General features: G+C 34.7%; 1 protein-coding gene across 1 annotated transcript in view; it reads left to right on the top strand.

Moving 5' to 3' along the window:
* The first annotated feature begins 5,979 nt into the window (after nt 1–5,979).
* LOC138697990 (sodium channel protein Nach-like) overlaps nt 5,980–15,450 on the top strand; it is a 72,896-nt gene continuing 63,425 nt past the window's right edge. Inside the window, exons 1-2 of the mRNA XM_069823635.1 lie at nt 5,980–6,162; nt 12,595–12,790. Of these exons, the coding sequence (XP_069679736.1) occupies nt 6,155–6,162; nt 12,595–12,790 (204 nt within the window). The 5' untranslated portion in view covers nt 5,980–6,154. The remainder of the gene's footprint in view (nt 6,163–12,594; nt 12,791–15,450) is intronic.

Raw genomic sequence — 15,450 nt, 5'->3', positions numbered from 1 at the left:
TCATTCCTATATCTGTTTCCGTCCAAATCGCGACCACAACTCTGCGAGTATCAGTGGTGGAATCATGTTCCACAGCAAAGTAAAAAGATACATTTACAAAGACGAATGGGAATATAAGTACCTTTGTGCTCCTCGAAACAACAAAGCATTGTGTTCGTTGTGCAACAAGGAGATATTCTGCTCCTTATTTAGTGTGTTCCGGCATGTTAAATCCCTCCATGAACAGAATAATAATAATAATAATAATAATAATAATAATAATAATAATAATAATTATTATTATTATTATTATTATTATTATTATTATTATTATTTATTTATACTAGCAGAATTAAGGCCATAGGACCTTCTCTTACACTATACCAGGTCACAAAGTATACAAGCAGTTAAAATTTAACAAAAAGTTAAAGAACAGAATACTAACATATTACAAAAAAAATAATAATAAAAATAAAAAAATAATTAAAATAATAATGAGAAATAGTGAGAAGAATTTGGCAGATAAATATATGAATTTGTATTTTTATCGTGGTGACATTGTTATAACAGAAATCCTGATATTACGGTATCGTGACGGTTTTGTGTAGTCGTTTTACAGATTAAACGCTAATTTATGTCCTTTTTAAATAGGACCAGAAATTGGAAGAATTAAAACATTAATTAAAAACCAAAGACGAGCCAGCTTCAGTTTGTTTAGCAACAAACATACTTCGTGTTAGTTTTCTTTTCTCAAAACATATAGTAGAGAAATTTAGGTGTTCTCGGAAGGGAGTAACAACTTCGGCCCCAGGTTTTATAACATGATAATAGCTAAATTCCTAAACATACAATTTGCTAATGCCGCTTCTTAAAAAAATCAATTAAAAATTGCTGTTAACAGAGAAAATTTAAAGTTCAATTATTGTAATATCTGTGTTTTTCTCTTCTTCTTTTTTACTTTTTACTCTGTTATTTAATAAAAATGTCTTAACATTATGTGGAATACTCCCTGAGCACGAGTATGTAACTTACTGCTTCTGGGACTGCTAGAGTGTTTTATGTTAAAAAAATCAATATGTTTCTTTGTTCTGGCAATAAAGTATTTATTATTATTATTATTATTATTATTATTATTATTATATTGCTGTTTCTTTTGTAACATTATTTATATATTTGTTAATTATTCGTGCTGTCAGTTCATCCGTTGCAAGAAAAGTATTTGCATTCTATTTATTTTGTTCATTAATCATTCGATCTGTTTACCGAATGAAGTAACACAGTTATTATTTTCGTTCTATTTATGTAAATACATTTTAATTGCTCAAATATAAACGCTTTTTTCGTACTATGAACATTTATCAGCACCCTATTAGTTTAGGTCAGAAGTATAACAACACAACTATTACATCGCGTTTCTCCTGGGTTACGCCACTGCACAGCTTTGGACTCGCCTTGTAAACAATCAAACGAAATAGGCCTGACCTTGCTGTTTTAGATGTGGAGTAAGTTGCTGCTTATGTTCGTTCCACCCCTTTTCCCCATCGCTGCATAAATGTCTCGTTACGAAATGTTAATTTTTAGCGAAATATTTGGGAAGTATTTGAATTACACGATATTTAATTGAGAAAGAAAAATGACTGATTCATTATGTGGCTGAATTACTGAAATGATCCACTAATATTTTACAAATATTAAATGTTTTATGTTACCAACACTTGTTTTTCTTTATATCAATCCTGTACACTGTCCTTGTCTTAATTAGCTCTGATATGCTTTACAGCAGAGATTTAAGTTAATTTCATTTCATCATGATTGTTTCAGATCTTCTGTTAAATTTTTTTAATTGTTAAAAAGGCCATCTCTATTCTAGATTTCAAAATCCTATTTATGTTTGAAACTTTCTTTAACGAAATGTATAGGCTGCAATATCTGGCACCTTAAGGTCACTTTTCATTAAATATTCTTCACATATCTTTTATCATAAAGCAGAATAAGAAATGAATTCTTCTGTCATATTTTTTAAAAGAATTTTTTAAATAACTGATAAAACCTTAAGTATTATTTACGGAATAAACGCGAAACTATTTCGTGTCAACATCAGCATTGGATCTTATAGCTGATTGTGGTATATCTAATGGCTAACTCACCTGTATCCAATATCGACACTACTCATCCACTTTGGCACTATATAAAGTGAAAAATTACTTATTTTTAACTGACTTTCATCACCGTTTATCTTCAATGATTTATTTCTTCTTCACTTGATGGACAATTACAAATTTTGGAATAAATTAAACTTGAATTTATCAGTGCCTGACAAGTTAGCGACTTTCCTATCCCTTGGTTACTCTTCAAAAATAAGACTAAAAATTTAAATAAAATAAAATAATTACATTACTAAGCCACTAACATTTATCTATAATGATGTATATTTCCAAATTTATTTATTTAATACATTAGGTTTCATCTACATTAGGCATTGCAGTTCGAAAGAGCAGAAGTTCGTGCTCGGACGCAATTCAGTTTAGTTATACAAAATATTTTACAAAATTGAAGTGTGTCCATTCAATACAATAGCATTAATGTAGAATAAAATGCAGATAGCATGTAATGATATATACGAATATAGAAACTAAAAAACCTATGTGTATTAAACTTTAATTTTAAACTCAAAGATCGTTCATTCAGTACAATAGCATTAATATGGAGTAAAATAAAGACAGCATGTAATAATATATACAAATATAGAAATTACAAAAGTCCATGTGTATTGAAATTTAATTTTAAAATCAAAGAGTGACCATTCAGTATATTAGGATAAATATAGAGTAAAATACAGACAGCATGTAATAATATATACAAATATAGAAACTACACAATTTCATGTGTATTAAACTTTAATTTTAAAATCAAAGAGCGATCATTCAGTATAACTCCATATGTAGATGAAATTATTCGGGATCGTCGGTCTGGTTTTAGGCGTAATAGATAAACTATTGATCATATTTTTTGTATTAGATAGATATTGGAGAAAAAATGGGAGTATAAGGGTACAGTACATCAGTTATTCATATATTTCAAAAAGACGTATGACTCGGTTAAGAGGGAAGTTTTATATGATATTCTTATTGAAACTAGTTCGATTAATTAAAATGTGTGTCAGTGAAACGTACAGCAGAATCCGTATAGGTCAGTTCTGTTGGATGCTTTCCCAATTCACTGCCGGCTAAAGCAAGGAGATGCACTACTACCTTTACTTTTTAACTTCACTCAAGAATATGCCATTAGGAAAGTCCAGGACAACTGAGAGAGTTTGGAATTGAACGGGTTACATCAGCTGCTTGTCTATGCAGATGACGTGAATATGTTAGGAGAAAATCCACAAACTATTCGGGAAAACACGAGAATTTTACTTGAAGCAAGTAAAACGATAGGTTCAGAAGTAAATCCCGAAAAGACAAATTGGATATTTATCCTTCGAAGAGGTGTAAAAATTCAAATATCTTGGAGCAACAGTAACAAATATAAATGACAATCGGGAGGAAATTAAACGCAGAATAAATATGGGAAATGCATGTTATTATTCGGTTGAGAAGCTTTTATCATCCAGTCTGCTCTCAAAATAGCTGAAGGTTACAATTTATAAAACAGTTGTATTACCGGTTGTTCTGTAGGCCCTATGATTTTGAGGGCGGCGATGAAACTCTGGGTTCCTTAAGAACTATAAGTAAGTAAGTAAGTAGGTGTGTGTGTGTCTATTGCCTACCCACCTCACTTAACGTAATTCGGATCCCACATACTGCGGATAGATGGCAGGACTGTGACCCATTTTCAAGTTGCACACCATTTCCGCGGGCTACGTTATGCATGATGTGTATCTGAAAAGAGTTATGTCGTGTATTTTTTATTTATTTAAGTAGATTATTTTACGACGCTTTATCAACATCTTTGATTATTTAGCGTCTGAATGAGATGAAGGTGATAATGCCGGTGAAATGCGTCCGGGGTCCAGCACCGAAAATTACCCAGCATTTGCTCACATTGGGTCGAGGGAAAACTCCGGAAAAAACCTCAACCAAGTAACTTGTCCCGACCGGGAATCGAACCCGGGCCACCTGGTTTCGCGGCCAGACGCACTAGCCGTATGTCGTGTACTATGTGAGTGTATGTGTAAGTGTATTGTACGGAATGAGTGAGGATGATGATGAACCCAGTGCCGATACGTAGTCTACACCTGTCGAATAGCACCAAGGGGGCCTCCAGGCTTAACGTCCCCATCCGACGGACGAATCACTATCAACAGTGACATATTCCTTATCTTCATATACACTGCGGAGAGATTTGGGATTTAACCCAGGCATATTGGTGCACAATCTAGTGACTAGAAGTTGCGCACCGCCATCTCTCCTAGTCCCGAAGTAGAAATTTTACATGAATCGAACCTGGGGCCGGCTAGTTCGGAGGCAGACGCGCTACCATAGACCTAACTCGGCGGACTATATATACAAATATACAGGGACATCATTTTGTTTTTACTAACATTTCTAATATTAATCTGACTATACCTTTGGATTAACGGCTGAGAACCGGAAATACTGTTTATTACCCCCTTCCACTACAGGAGTTTGATGATACTGGTGTAAAACACAGACAAATCACTTTACTAGATATAGGAGGGAAGAAAATTAGTGCATCCAATTACGTACCTAAACTTGGAAATATTACGTTTTTGAGTTTTATAATTTTCGTTAGGTTTTTATTTAATAAAAATACAATACAGTATTAACAATACGTGTTTTTACTCACGAATTGAGCTATCCATACGGATGTATTCATTATGCAATGTATATTATACTGTCTTGTAGTACATTGGCATGCAGTATAGAGAGTGCAATAAAATTTAAAAATAATCAAAATCTGGATATTTAAACAAATTGTTGAAAATGATGGCTGTTCATTTCGATAGACGCTCCAGTTCTTTTGTGCATATTATCACACTATAGCCTATTGTACCTAATTCCAATTTACGGTTTCGTCCTTCATACTACTAACTCATGTTGTAATAATTCTGTATGTACTCTATAACAGAGTACCTTAGGTACTGTAACTTTAGTCTTCACTTCTGCCCGATCCGCACAGATAATTTTACTCAGACATGCTATCTGCTGTCCGTCCAAATGGTTATGTCGCAGGGTCGTAGAAAGGGGGAAATGACGTGACAGTTAATTACTTGACGAGACCCTTTTATGTAAGTTATTTTAAACAGTTGTATAATATTATTTAGAAGTTCAATTCTTAACAGAAAATATTTTTAAAACAGGGCTAGGACAGCCCAGCAGAAGCGGGTGAGGAAAATCGGGATGTGACGTAACCAAAAGGACGCACAGCACCTGTATGAAAATATGATTAAATAATGAATACGTTTTTTCACTGGAAAACGCGACCATATTTCTGGAACGTACTATACTAATCATTCAGTACTGTTTACTATGACCGTAAGACGACTTTGCATGTGCGGCCTTGGTTCTGTGCGGAAGATGGGTGGAAGTTCACTAGTAGAAGGGGTGGGAGTGAAGTACATTAAAAAAATCAGGTACAATAAAAATAGAAGTAAAAATAAAATGATGTCCCTGTAGAAACTGCAAAAGTGCATGTGTATTAAACTTCAATTTTAAACTCAGTTAGCTTAAGAAAAGAGAAAGCAATTTAACAATTAATCTGTTTTGTTTCCTAAATCTATATGTGTTAAGTGTACTTAGTTTAGGATGAACTCTGTATACAGTACATAAAAATATTTTCCTTATTGTATTTAAAACCTACTGGTAGTCCCGATATGCATATAAACAGGGTGCCCCAACGCGAAAAACTTCTTTTAAATAATACATAATTTCTTTCGCCCTCATTTTGAGCAAAGAGATGACGATGACGGCATTGGATTTCAAATAAGCATTTAATGTACACAAGTATAATGTTTTCTTTCTTTTTCAGATTATTTTGGGCGGTTTGTGTTCTGTTATCCTGGTACGGATCCGCATACTTAATCCGATCTTCTTGGATCGCCTTTCAAAATAATCCAATTAATTTTGGCGTCGAAACTACATACCTTCAATGGAACACGAAATTTCCTTCCGTAATTATATGCGAAAATGATAATGACGACTACATCGAAGGTGTTATGCGCATGTAAGTGTCTATGAGTATTTCATTACATTATGATATTGCACTAAAAATATGGTAACAACGTAGGCTTCTGTAACCTTCTTCATATTACCCTAAAAATGACAAGAAATTTAACCAAGCTTTTACAGGTTCAAAAATAAATATGAGACTAGCTTATACTGGCTTAGAACATGTGTAATCGATACCAACTTGAAAATTTAAAATTACATTTGTATTGGTATGCAAGAAGATCATGGAGAGTATCCTGATACTAACATGCCAAAGGTTTTCCCAGAGAAGAGTTGGAAACATGCAGACGGACATCTTTGTTTTAGCAATAATAATGTTAGTGCTGCATAGATCGGCTGAAGTACAACAAATATTAAAGCCATCGGCGTAGCTCAGTCGGCTGCCGATTCGGAGTTGCGCTAAGGCGTCGATTCTCGTTTGGCTGATTATCTGGTTGGTTTTTTCCTATGTTTTCCCCAACCGTAAGGCGCATGTCAGTTAATATCTTGTTAAATATTATCTTGCTATAACTAATTCCATCGACACTAAGTAATCTCGTAGATGATACAGCTTCGTTAAATAACCAAGTAAAAAAATATTTTAAAATGTTCACTGTCTGAGCGAGAGTTAATGTAGCCTACAAAGTTGTAACATCGTATACAAGCCATGGCTGGGGTATAGATGTGTGGGCAAGAGGAAAAAGGTCTTAAGTAAAAATTTTATACTTTTGAGGAGAGCAGTAGAAAGATTGAAACTAGTGTCAATTACAGAGTTTTTTTTAAATTAAGAAGTTTTTCCTGGATATTATTTGTTTATATTTCTTCCAAAATAGGTAATGTTGCTATTTAACAATTTTCTTGATTATTTACAGAAATAGCCACACTTAAGCCCTTTTAAGACTAGAACGAAAACTGAGTAGAAAGGACTATTTAAACATAATACTTTTTCATGTCAAAACAAATGAGAAATGTAAACTATTAGGAATGCAAAATGTGTCTTAAACAATTATAGGATGTTTACCCTGGTGCTTAAAGTTTTAAAAGGAAAGGGCATTAGTATGTGATAAAATGGCTAAAATACAAGTTAGACCTTTTTAATTGGGAAGCATGAAAGTAAACATATGTTGGTTTGTAAGGAATAAAATATTAACTATTCTTAAGTCCTTTATTTTGTGTGTGCTCGATTCAAAATGTACTTAGGACATTTGATAACGCTCTATAAATCCAGTCAGGAGTCTTATTTGACTTTAACCGTTTTACTAGAGTGTAGAGAATTGTTTCCGCTTCCAGAATATATAAGAATTTCATTTTTACAAACACTTGACTTAAGACCTTTTTCCTCCTGGCCACAGAGATATATATTCTCTGTCAGTTGTAACGTCCAGTGTTGTGTCATACTTACATACATACATACATACATACATACATACATACATACAGTCCACACCTGTGGAGTAACGGTCAGCGCGTCTGGCTGCGAAACCAGGTGGCCCGGGTTCGAATCCCGGTCGGGGCAAGTTACCTGGTTGAGGTTTTTCCGGGGTTTTCCCTCAACCCAATACGAGCAAATGCTGGGTAACTTTCGGTGCTGGACCCCGGACTCATTTCACCGGCATTATCACCTTCATATCATTCAGACGCTAAATAACCTAGATGTTGATACAGCGTCGTAAAATAACGCAATAAAATAAAAAATACATACATACATACATGTTATTTGAAACCTTTTATCCATTTTATCAATTCAATAGATTTTGGAAAACTCTAAAAACAGATACTTCAAATCTAACACAGTGAACTAAACACCTAAGTCATCAGAACAATATTTGTCAGAAACCCATGTATATACTACTAGTGTGTAAATGCATAGATATGTATATGTATAGGGACATCATTTTATTTTTACTAACATTTCTGATATTAACCTGCCTATATCTTTGAATCAACGATTGCTAACCCCTTCCATGACTGGAGTTCGATGGCGTAATATACAAACAAATCACTTTACTAGGTATAGGAGGGAAGAAAAGTAATTCATCCATAAACTATGAAATATCAAGCTTTTGAGTTTGATAATTTTAATTAGGTTTTTGTTCAATCAGAATACAGCACAGTATTAACAATGAGTGTTTTTACTCATGAACTGAGCTGTCCATACGGACGTATTCGTTATGCAGTGTATATTAGAGTGTCTACAGCACATTAGCGTACACTAAAGAGAATGAAGTTAAATTGAAAAATAATCATAATATGGATATTTAAACACATTTTTCAAAATGGTGACGGTTCATTTCGATTAATGTATGTAATTCCAATTACCAGTTTCGTCCTTCGTACTAGTAACTATAATCATAATATGGATATTTAAACACTTTTTCAAAATGGTGGCGGTTCATTTCGATTAATGTATGTAATTCCAATTACCAGTTTCGTCCTTCGTACTAGTAACTCATGTTGAAATAATTCTGTACCTACTCTGTAAAAGAGTACCTTACGTACTGTAAATTCAATCTTCACTTCTGCTCGATCCGAAAAGATAAAATTACTCAGACATTCTATCTACTGTCCGTCCAAGTGATTATGTCGCAGGATTGTAGAAAGGAGGGAAATCACGTGATAGTTAATTACTTAACGAGGCCCTTTGATTTTAGTTATTTTAAACAGTTGTATGGGTATAATATTACGTATATGTCCAATTCCTAACAGAAATTAATGTTCTCAGAAAAGAGCTAAGACAGCCCAGCCACTAGCCTTTACCGAGAGGCGAATAGAAGCTGGTGGGGAAAACCGGAATGCGACGTAGGCAAATGGACGACAGTACCTTTGCGAAAATGATACAATATTGAAAGCTCTTTCGTCATTGGAAAACGCGAACATATTTTTGGAACGTACTGTGACGGTAAGGCTACTATGACTGTATATGCGGTCTTGGATCTGTGTGGAAGACGGTTGAACTTCATTAGTAGAAGGGGTGGGAGTGAAGTACATTAAAAACTCAGGTACAATAAAAATTGAAGTAAAAATAAAATGATGTCCCTGTATAATGCATGTAGTATTACTAAAATTATGTAATGGGGCATGCTTTAAAAAAATATTATTAAAAAAATACATACATACATACACACACATACATACATACATACACACACATACATACATACATACATACATACATACATACATACATACATACATACATACACAGCCACCGGCGTGGATCAGTCGGTTAAGACGCTTGCCTGCCGGTCTGAAGTTACGCTCGAGCGCGGGTTCGATCCCCGCTTGGGCTGGTTACCTGGTTGGGTTTTTTCCGAGGTTTTCCCCAACCATAAGGTGAATGCCAGGTAATCTATGGCGAATCTTCGGCCTCATCTCGCAAAATACCATCTCGCTATCACCAATTTTATCGATGCTAAATAACCTAGTAGTTGATACAGCGTCGTAAAATAACCATCTAAAATAAAAAATACACATGTAATCTTCATCTTACGATGTTGGATGACATATATACGTCCGTTGATGTGACATATTAATGAATTTTTCTTTCATACTATGGCATGATTGTGACTATAATAGTATTTAAAATTACAAAAATACACACTCACTCACTCACTCACTCACTCACTCACTCACTCACTCACTCACTCACTCACTCACTCACTCACTCACTCACTCACTCACTCACTCACTCACTCACTCACTCACTCACTCAAACACAAATACAAAATAACACACACACACATATCGGTTTGGAATAAGCGACAATCCGACATACATATGTTAAGAAGCCAGACCATCAACCATATAATTTTCTTATGTTAACACATCGAGAAACAGAAGAAGTTCTGAAAAAGGGCATTCAAAAATCCAGAGGAAACTGGCCAGTGACTAACGAGAATCTTTTAAATAAACACTTCAATAACTTTCTGTCATTCATAAAATCAATAGATTTTGATAAATAATTGTAAATCAATATTGTACTGGAAATAATAGTATACATTGACAATAATATTGTAAGAGGCAAATAAAAATGTAAATTGAAAATTATAGCACAAGCCTGCAGAACACGTAAGAAGGGGAAATATGATGTCAGCCTCACTCCACTTCTATTGGGGATGATCGACTTCCGCGTAGAGTTATTTACCTTCTCTTGTCGTCAAAGGTCCATCAGTGATGGCATGTAATTTTCAAAAAGCATTGTACTAAATTCATTGTTTTTATAATGCGTTATCTCGTTTCAAGTTTTACAATTATGCTAGATTTTCTGTCGGTAGTTTCGTTGGGCCCTATTCATAGACATTCTTAGCGCGGGCTTTGGGTGGATGATCAGCGAACTAACGTTTTTCGTATTCATAAACCAGTGTTAGCGATATGATATGATGTGATATGATATATGATATGATATGATATATGATATGATATGATATGATATGATATGATATGATATGATACGATACGATACGATACGATATGATATGATATGATATGATATGATATATGATATGATATATGATATGATATATGATATGATATATGATATGATATGATATGATATGATATGATATGATATATGATATGATATATGATATGATATGATATGATATGATATGATATGATATGATATGATATGATATGATATGATATGATATGATATGATATGATATGATATGATATGATATGATACGATACGATACGATACGATATGATATGATATATGATATAATATGATATGAGATATGATATGATATGATATGATATGATATGATATGATATGATATGATATGATATGATATATGATATGAATCCTGTTTAGCACGCTCGTAGCGCGGGCTAGCGAAATGTCTGTGAATAGCACCCTTTGAGATTTCTTTGCACCTAACCTGTTTTAGATTTTCGAAAACTTTTCTCCTATCATCACCTACGGAAACATAAATTTATAGCATTTAAGTAATGAATCTTGAAATTCAATATTAATTTCAATTAAAAATGAACACAACGAGTGACGTCCTTAATTTTACAGTATATAAATAAATAATCAATATACAGTTCGTAAAAATGAACTTATCCTAAAGTTTGTGCATTCCATAATTCTTAATATGGTCTTTGTTGAAATGTAGTTTAATATTGAAATGACGAGTGGAAATAAATTGGATGGGACACAGTAAACAAGCGATTCTTTCGTCTTCAACAACAAAATAATCATATTACTATTTCCTTTGGAAGTAGTATTCCTTCATGGGTTTAGATTTTGCCATGTTCCAGTTCTCTTTAAACTGCAGTACCCGTATTATTTGTTTGTTTACTTACTTATTTAGGCCTACTTATTTACTTAATTACTTATTTATATATTTATTTATTTACTTATGTATTCATTTACTTCTTTACTTATTTATTTACTTAATTTCTTACTTTCTTACTTATTTACTTATGTATTTACTTATTTATTTATTTTATATATATATATATATATATATATATATATATATATATTTGGCTGGAATGCGTTACAATGTTGAATAACAGTATTGACATCCGGTCATATAGCTATCACTTACTTATCAACGTACAATTTATTTATCGTCCTATTATTAGTAAAACCAGTTAAGACCAGTAATACAAGTTTTGTAAAAACAGGAATTAAAACTTTATTAATGCACGAAAAATCAAAATAAATTCTTCAAATAAAGTAATTGGTTTGTTGCCTGCAAGCAACATTTCGGACTTATTTCATTTTAGTAGAATACAGAGCACGGAAAGACATGTCAGGGACTGTCCTTAACTTATTTTACATAAAAAGTGGATTTAATCGGCTTTACTAGTAATAGGACGATACACATAGGTAGACCTTCTTACATTATTAACACACATACATTTTAAAATTTATTTTACTTGTCTTTTAATTTATTTATTTCCCTCATTCATTTTTCTCTTACTTTCTAAAGGTATGTTTCTAAGGATTTTATTATCTGTTCATTTGTAAATTCTTGATAGCGTATTGTATACCTGCCGCCGCGAATGAATGTTAATGCAGCCGAGCGTAACTAGAACGTCATGACCGCGCTGGTAGAAAAGGTGGGTGGGGTAAGAAAGGGGAGTATAGCTGTGCTCTCAGGAGCTACAGTTCTGCAGGCCTGTTATAGCATGTAGTATTGCACTGAAAAGCAGTGGAGCATGCTGGTTAAAAACACACACACACACACACACACACACACTGTTTTCCGTTAGGAACACGACTGAACTCTAGTTACCGCTGAAAGAGCCGTGCTATAACATGCATGCCGTTCGGGGCTACGGGGACCAGTCGCGTTTCTAACGGAAGACTTCGTACATACTGACAAGTGAGTACAGAAAGGAAGTAATCTGTCTGTATTGATGTAAAATAATACTCGAAATTTCTACTTTTGTAGACTGCACATTTAGAAGATAATTTCATCCCGAATTTTTCCAGACATTTGCCTCAATTCTTCGCGAATGCAGAGGACGAAGACATGCAAGAACGAGCATATTCCCTGATAGATGTGTATCGAGAGCTTGCCTTCTTTCGAGGTTCACCGTATTACATGCGCACAAATTGTTTCGAAGACGATGTTTACGACGAAACTAACAAATGTCCGACGGGTAACTACAGTGAGGTTGTTAAACTGGTGAGTTGTGTTAATGTATTGAAAGGACAACTACGAATAATATAGATATATTACGGTTTCTCAACATAATGATATAGAGGGAGTGCCTATGTTGAGGGGTGATAATATCGGCGAATATAAAGGAAAAATAAAATAGACCTATAAACCTAGGGTATGCCTTATTCTCAATGGTTCCCGAAAAACAGCCATTTGAAAATAATATGCATCAGTATCTTTTCTTCGTTCACATAGTTACTCATATTGATGCAGACACAACCAAAACGACATTAGGTTGTACTATTGCCTTTGTCATGTTTGCCACTTGCATGTGCGCATGTTACTTTTGCATGGATGAGTGAAGGAATACGTCTGCCTCGCCGACTTCTAATCTGTGTTACAAAGACTGTCTCAGTTTATTAAGCAAGAGTACATTCTGTGTAGTAAAGTTATAATCAGGCAGCGAAGCTTAGAGCCCGGTGAAACAGGTTTGCTTTTGCGTAACTGTAGGTACAGGTTTATTTAATTGCGCGTGAGTAGCAGCGGAGAGGGGTAGATAGAAGCCAAAAATTTTCGCATAATTACCTGAAGTGTATAATGAATATATAGGGACATCATTTTATTGTTACTTCAATTTTTATTATACCTGAGTTTTTTAATGTACTTCACTCCCACCCCTTCTACTAGTGAACTTCCACCCAAGGCCGCATATGCAGTCAAAGTCGCCTTACGGTCATAGAATAGAGTATTGAGTGAGTATAGTACGTTCCAGAAATATAGTCGTATTTTCCAGTGAATGAAGTACATTCATTAATAATAATAATAATATAATAATAATAATAATAATAATAATAATAATAAAGCCGTAAATCCCCAGTGGGGCAAGGCCTCCTGCTTGGGGAGGGATGGCTCAAGTCTTGGCCATCAGAAGAGCCGACCTAATGGTCTATTTACATCACAATTTCACTAGCACTGGTGTTGCTCCCGCTCAAAGTTGGTTGACTGCGTCCTTCCACCGTGTTCTTTGGCGTCCTATTCTGGTCCACAGTCCTCCTAACTGCAACTTGAACTCGTCCCCCCATCTGGTTCTCGGTCGTCCACGGTTTCTCCAGCCAATTCTTGGATCCCACAGTGTCGCCCTGTGTGCCGATCTGGTAGGTTGCATTCGTACCACGTGTCCTCCCCAGCGCCATTTCGTCCTATTAGCGAGTGTAACCACGTCCTCTACGCCGCTTCGTCGCCGTACTTCTTCGTTTCTGATTCTGTCCTTCAGGCTTATTCGGAGTATTTTCCTTTCCATTCTTCTTTGGCATCTTCCTAATTTTAATGCCTGTTTCTTGGTGATTGACCAGGATTGCGCCCCATACAGGTGCAATGCAGCTGTTGAAGATCTGCCTCTTGTTCTGCAATTTCTGGCTCTTGTCCATTAGGATGAAGGACAGACTCCAAAACTTTCTCCATGCCGATGCTATTCGTCTATCAATTTCTTTATCCATGCTGTTCTGAAATGATATAGTCTGGTCAAGGTAAATGTATTGCGTGACAAATTCGATGTTCGCATTGTTGACGATCATCTGCCCTTCTGCGTCATTTGTCAGTACTTTGGTTTTGCTGGTGTTGATTTTTAGGCCTACTGGCATGCTTTCTTCACACAATTCGTTCAGCATCTCTTCCAATCGTTTCCTGGATCTGGCAAACAGAACCACATCATCAGCGAAGCGTAGATTGGTCAGTTTTCTTCCGTCGATAGATATGCCGTGCTTGCGACCCCAAGGTAACTTGCGTATTGAATCATATTTTCGCACAGGTACTGTATCCGTTTGGTTACGTCGCTTCCCTGTTTCCCCCACCCGTTTCTGCTGGCCCCTTCGTAAAAGCTAGTGGCTGGGCTGTCAGTTTTTTTCTGAAAACATTTGCTGTCAGGAATTGGACATCTACCTAATATTATACAACTGTTTAAAATAATTTAAATAAAAGGGCCTCGTTAAGTAACTCTCACGTGATTTCCCCCTTTCCACGACCCTGCGACATAACTACTTGGACAGACAGTAGACAGCAATCTGAGTAAATTTATCTGTGCGAATCGGGCAGAAGTGAAGTGATTACAATATGTAAGTAAGGTACTCTGTTAAGAGTAGATATATAATTATTATTTCAAGAGGCCCAGGATTATGCCCCCAATGTTGACTGATGCTTTGCAGTATTTCTTTTGGGTTACTGTAACACAGTTGTGTTTGTTGAACATCCTATAACAAAAGAAGAATTAAAGAATTAAATTCCAGAAACAATACATTCAATTTCAGAAGATATGCCTAAAAACGTTTTCGATAATATGCACACAAAAGAACTGAAGCCCGTATAGAATTAAACGGCCATCATTTTCAACAATTCGTTTAAATATCCAGATTTTGATTATTTTTCAATTGAAATGCACTCTCCAAATTGTTTGCTAATGTATTGTAGACAGTATATTATAGACTACATTGCATAATAAATACGTCCGCCTGGATAGTTCAGTTAGTGAGTAAAAACATTTATTGTTAATACTGCACTGTATTTTGAGTAAATAAAAACCTAACAAAAATTATCAAACTGAAAATCGTAATAGATCCTAGTTTACGTAAATGGATGCATTACTTTTCTTCCCTCCTGTACCTAGTAAAGTGATTTGTTTGTATTTTACA

The sequence above is a fragment of the Periplaneta americana genome, chromosome 1 (genome assembly GCF_040183065.1).
Source record: "Periplaneta americana isolate PAMFEO1 chromosome 1, P.americana_PAMFEO1_priV1, whole genome shotgun sequence".
Taxonomy (NCBI): domain Eukaryota; kingdom Metazoa; phylum Arthropoda; class Insecta; order Blattodea; family Blattidae; genus Periplaneta; species Periplaneta americana.
This window is presented reverse-complemented; position numbering and strand designations above follow the sequence as displayed.